Here is a 5,929-nt window from a genome sequence, read left to right as displayed (position 1 = left end):
CTTCCTGTCTCACTTTGGCTGAGCCAAATTTAAAAGAAAATATGCCAGTTATGTGACAAAATGTGTAAAATCATGTGTACAATGCCAATTTTATTGAGTATAAATATGCTTCCTTTGACTTTGTGTATTTGAAGGATAGGCATGTCACAAACACTTTAACCTGTATTACTGTGCCGAAGTTAGCTTCTCATATTTCTCAAGGAGCTGTTGTACTTAATTTATGATGTTAGGACTGTTTTTGTTCAGCTCCAATTCAAAATCTATTAGTTAAATTGTTCAAATCTGGACTAAACATTTTATGCCAAAAACAAATTTTAAACCAGACTTAGATCGTTTCAAAGTTGTCCAAATGCAACCCACACTTCCACAAACAATATTATAGATATTTCTTTACATAATCAGAAATAAGTGTTTATTGATCACACAGTGTTTTAAAGATTTTGTTTTAATATTATAGATTTTAAACCAGAGCCAATCAAAAATTGTGTGGAAAAGCTCTTTAGTAAAATCAGACGCTACTTTATGAAACTCATCCATCATGTTCTTCCTTTGCAGCCTCCTCTCTCCCTCTCTCCTCCCTGCGCCTCCTCATCCCTCCCCTCCGCCTCCTGGCGGCAGCGATGTGGCAGGTGGCCCAGCAGCAAAGCATGAAGCATTATGTGATGCTGGAGGACTTTGTTTCCCTGGTAACTGAGGCCGTCCCACAGCTGTTGACGGACAGACAGAGGGGTCTGCTGCTGTTGGCTCTGAGGGCCAAGGTGGGATTTTACTGAAGTTTATCAAAACCCTCAGCATCTGAGCAYGAGCATGTTATTGACTGGAGTTCCTCTTTTTATTTTTCTAAAACTGTTCAGATTGACCAATAAATACAGTTTTAGGCCAGAAATATTTAATTTCATGCCTTAGTTGCATTATGGAATAGGCTTTATGTTGTTAAAGAGATCCATGATTAGTTGTAACATTAGACTTTATTTGATAAACTTTTATTTTAACTGTAAAAAAAAGAGTGGAAAAATACTGTACGCTGTTCAGTTTTTATAATTTTTAAACTAAAAGTTTAAAAATATATTACGTGGACAGAGCCATTTTATTTACACGCAAAGCATTCTGGGTAAATGATGACGTGGATAGGTCCTTGGTGCGATGCTGCTAGCACTGATTGGCTCTTTTAAATGAAACCAGAGCGTTGACAGAGGAGAAGGTAGAAATGACTCAGCCTTAGGGATGTTGAAAAAAATCTATTCTTAAAAGTATCGAGATTCATAGTTATGGCAATTCTGAATCGATTCTAAACTTCCACAAATCTATTTTAAAATGCGTTTAAAGTTTGTCAAATCTGAAAGGTAACGTAATCTGTACTGTAGATTACGTTACCCTTGCGGCTACCGTAGAAGGCGGCGTCTCTACTAGCGGCGCTGAGCTAGTTAGCCAGCTCCCTTGCTTAATGGAGTCTGTTAGCATGGAGSAGGAGGAGAGCTTGATTCAATCCGCTCCGTCGTCGCTAAATGCCAGTGTTTGGACACACTTTGGKTTCTGCAGTGCCCCAGGGAAAAAAAGAGCTTGATATGAGCACAATTATCTGCAGGCAGTGCAAAATGAAATTGAAATACTTTGGAAATACAACAAATGCCTGTGCGCATTTGGYGCGACATCACCCCGAGATAAAAGGCATCGAAAAGCGTCCAAAAGCAGCTGACCAACGTACTCTGGAGCAATGCAACACATTTCCAGCTAATTCTCCAAGATCTGTGAAGATTTCCCACTCCATCGCCTGCTGTATCACCAAGGATTTACGTCCATATAGTTCAGTCGACGGTGAGGGGTTTAGGTTCATGATCAATACGCTGGACCCAAGGTACATTAAACCGTCAMGTAGCTTTTTTAGTGAAAAAGCAGGCCCACAGCTGTATCATGAAACAAAGAATAAAGTGAAAGAAGCTCTGACTAACGCTCCAATATGGAATGTAATATGGTTGAAAAAATGGACATCTTTTTTTCTTATTTTAGCTTTAAAGATTTACAAAACGTTTTGGACTTAGTCTATATTTTATTTTCTGTTAAAGATTAATAAGCTATAACAATCCAAGTTACAGAGTCTTATTTTTGTTAATACAGAAAAAGATGTAAAAAGATTTTACACAAAAATTGTTTCAAATAAATGTTTGTTTACATTGCTTTTTTATTTTCAAATTGCACAAAAAACTACATTAGACTGAGAAAATTTGTTTCAGAATCGAAAATCGTTTCAGAATCGAATTGTGACCTTAAAAATCGGAATCAAATCGAATCGTCAGACACTGAGAGATTCGCACCCCTACTCAGCCTGTAACTGAAAATATRGATGGAGGACAACAGAGCTGCTTCATGGAAGAAGAACCTCAGCTTAGCCTGTTAGCTTTAGCGTTAGCCTCGACGCTATCACAATTTATATGTATTAGCTCAGCGCTACACATTCTCCTCTCATCACTGAGGTCCTCCATCCATATGACAGAGGGGAACACACAAATGACTCAGCCTGCAACTGAAAATGTGGATGGAGGACCTCAGTTTAGCTTGTTTGCTTGTCACGCTAGCACTGAGCTAATACATATAAGGCAATATAGCGTCAGCGCTAGCGCGAAGGCTAACAGGCTAAACTAAGGTTCTTCTTCCATGAAGCAGCTCTGTTGTCCTCCATCCATATTTTCAGTTCCAGGCTGAGTCATYTCTACCTTCTCCTCTCTGTCAAYGCTCTCTGGTTTCATTTAAAAGAGTCGATCATCAGATATTGTCCAAGATTAACCTTCAGGGTGGATATAGGTCGCTCACACCGAGGACCTATCCACATCATCATTTACCCAGAATGTTTTGTGTGTAAATAAAATGACTCAGTCCGTGTTAAAATATATTTTTAAAAATTTACAAAACCAAACAGCCTGCAGTATTTTTACAGTCTTTATTTTACAATTAAAATAAATGTTTATCAAATAAAGTCTAATGTTAAACTAATCGGGGATCCTTTTAAACATAATGATAGTTCAATATGTTTCTGTGAATATGATTTTAATAAAACGAGCTGGAAATTGCTTCCCTACAGTGTTTTCTTTGTTTTCAGGTGACCCTCTGTGATCCAGCTGATGTTCAGACTCACCAGAACAGGATCCGACTCATCTCTGAGACATCGGTGAGAACTCCTTCTACACTTCTGTTCCCTGTGATTATCTGACAACCAACAAAGTTATGAGGCATGATGCACTGCAAATAAAACAGCAAATAAAGATGGCCGCCACTGCATCAGTCCACACAACACTTCTCCGCTCTGATGAGCTGCTGTCTGTCTTCAGACTGTTTGTTTGTTGTCTCTGCAGCAGGAAGAAGATGTAGACAGATGCTGCTCCACTCTGCTGACTGTCATCAASAAACTGACAGAGACTCCCGCCGACACTCAGCGCCTCCTGCAGGTCGGCGCTTTGAACCTTCGTCATCGTTCCATCGTCAGCATCATCCTCATCCTCTCTGTGTTTCTCCTCCAGGAAGTGTTTGACCAGAGTTTTGACTCGGCCCTGCAGTCCCTCATATCAGACTTCCTGTCTCGGATCGAGCAGCTGTTCCCCGTCCCTGACTTCAGACAGGTGCTCGGTTTAGGAACTCCTCTTCCTCATCTCTTCATTCAAAATGCCTGATTGCTTATCAAACTGTTCTGAATGACAGGTCTGAACAGCCTCTTTGTGTCCTGCAGGCTGCCTCTTGGTTGGACGACGCCCCTCTTTATGTGGAAGACTTCCTTCAAGACAGGAAACACCTCAGAGAGCTTCTGACCAATCAGAGCTGCCGCCTGGGACACCCAACAACCACAGGTACAAACATGACAGACTGTGAGCACTCCTGAACCTGACAAAGTCCTGAACTAGTCCTAACGGCCTCCTCAGTGAGTGAAGACACGGAAACAACGCTGCTCGTCGCCTGGTCCCACCCCTTCTTTACCAGACCAACCAATCCCGACCCCTCTGCCACCCACAGAGCTGTCCAATCAGGCGCTCTCCCTGATGAAGGCGGTTCGAACGTGGAGCAGGTGAAGGTGGAGGTGGTGGTGACCACAGAGGAGGAGGAGGAGGAGGAGGAAGCTGTGGTTGGTCTGACAGAGCCGGAGGCGTCCAGTCAAAGCTCAGACACACCTGAGGCCCCGGACAGGTGAGGGTCTGACTCCAGGTCTGTTACCAACAAAGTCCAAACACACCTGTGCAGTAACCCTCCTGTTCCTGTCAGGTTAAAGGACTCATCTGGAAACTGTGTCAGCCAATCAGAGGGCTCAGGTAATACACACACACACACACACACACACACACACACACACACACACACACATGTTTGTTTTTATATCCCTGTGGGGACCATGGATTGACTTCCATTAATTTTCTGGTGATTTATCATGCTAACCCTGACAATTTACCCTAAAATTAACCTAAACTCAATTCACACCTTGGTCCTAAACTTAGCCCCCCCACCCGATACTAGCATCCATATCTGTGGGGACCGGGCATGGGTCCTCACCATGCCCATTCGGTCCCCACAATGCTGCCTTTTTCTGGAAAATGGTTCCCACAATGTTAAACCCCCCCCCCACACACACACACACACACATGCTGCGTTTCCATTGACCATGAAAATGCGCAAATTAGAATTTCGAAAATAAATTTGCTCCATGGAAACTGGTCAATTTCGTAAAAGCTTCCTTTTTTCGACAAAATGTTTTTGTGCTAGGATGAGGTGGTTTTTTGGCCGTATCGAAATTGGTGTGTTTCGCAAAACTGCGAAGGAAACACTTTTTTCGCATCACGGGAGTCACGTGATCAACAACCAGCAGTTTCTACTGGCGAAAAAGACGACGAAGAAGAAGATAACAGGAAGTAAAAGTAGTAGTAAAATCACCGAAGTTGTAAAAGAAAGTAGTAAACTCACAGACTACAATTTCCCAAAAACACAGCGTACGTAGCSGCTCCWAAGTGTAAGGGGCTTGTCGCTGGAAAGCCTCGATAAGACTCCGATGTCTCCTCTGATGGCTGATAATGAGCGCTAGTGTCGTGGTAGCAACATGCTATGTGTTTACATCCATTGCCGCCATGTTTGTAATGAATTATCACGAGAACAAGCGTATTCATGCGTGACTTTTATAGCATTTTTCACTTAATGAAAACACCGCAATTGTGAAACTGTGTTTTTCGACATTAACAGAATATTGACAAAGTTTTGCGCACATTTGCAATGGAAACGCAGCTACTGTCTAGGACAGCTATCTTTATGGGGACATTGCATTGACTTCCATTAATGTCTACAGCTTAACCCTAAGCCTAACCTAACTCCTAAATGGTAAATGGACTGTACTTATATAGCACTTTTCTATCCATCCAGGACACTCAAAGCTCTTCCCACTACAATCTGTGTCCTCATTTATCCATTCCCACAGCACTCTATTAGGTCTCTACAAAGCTAACATGAACAATCAGCTATGGAGACTAATCAGTGCCAATCACATTTATACACTGATGGGACACATCAGAGGCATTGGGGTGAAGTGTCTTGCCCAAGGACACAACAACTGAGACAGCTGAATGGGGGATCGAACCAGCGACCTTCCAGTTCCAGGATGACTCCCCTAACCACTCTGCAACAGCCGCCCCATAAATCAACCCCCCAACCCAAAAATAGAATTCCACCATACTAGGACTGGTCTTTGGAAGCAAATATAAGAACACACACCAGGGTTCCCACGGGTCCTTTAAATCCTTGAAAGTTTGTGAATTTGAAAAAAAAAATTCAAGGCCCTGGAAAGTTTGTGACAACAGCCAAAAAATACACGCCCTTGAAAGTCCTTGAACGTTTTTTGGGAATTGAAGTTCTCTATTCACACAACAGATTTTTATCATCTGTAAAAATAAATAAATAAATAAAT

General features: G+C 42.0%; 1 protein-coding gene across 2 annotated transcripts in view; it reads left to right on the top strand.

Annotated features, from left to right (window-relative positions):
- The window catches only part of zgc:171422 (zinc finger protein 2 homolog), a 15,617-nt gene that overhangs the window by 1,176 nt on the left and 8,512 nt on the right, over positions 1 to 5,929 (top strand). Inside the window, exons 2-8 of one of the 2 annotated variants that reach the window (XM_014027067.1) lie at positions 556 to 758; positions 3,095 to 3,163; positions 3,351 to 3,440; positions 3,513 to 3,611; positions 3,719 to 3,836; positions 3,909 to 4,170; positions 4,246 to 4,292. In XM_014027067.1, coding sequence (XP_013882521.1) covers positions 556 to 758; positions 3,095 to 3,163; positions 3,351 to 3,440; positions 3,513 to 3,611; positions 3,719 to 3,836; positions 3,909 to 4,170; positions 4,246 to 4,292 — 888 coding nt within the window. Of the gene's footprint in view, positions 1 to 555; positions 759 to 3,094; positions 3,164 to 3,347; positions 3,441 to 3,512; positions 3,612 to 3,718; positions 3,837 to 3,908; positions 4,171 to 4,245; positions 4,293 to 5,929 lie in introns of both variants that reach the window. The other variant, XM_014027066.1, reaches the window with a different exon arrangement.

Source organism: Austrofundulus limnaeus, unplaced genomic scaffold, assembly GCF_001266775.1.
Source record: "Austrofundulus limnaeus strain Quisiro unplaced genomic scaffold, Austrofundulus_limnaeus-1.0 Scaffold613, whole genome shotgun sequence".
Taxonomy (NCBI): Eukaryota; Metazoa; Chordata; class Actinopteri; order Cyprinodontiformes; family Rivulidae; genus Austrofundulus; species Austrofundulus limnaeus.
The sequence above is the reverse complement of the archived record's forward strand: the minus strand, read 5'-3'. Positions and strand labels throughout refer to the sequence as shown.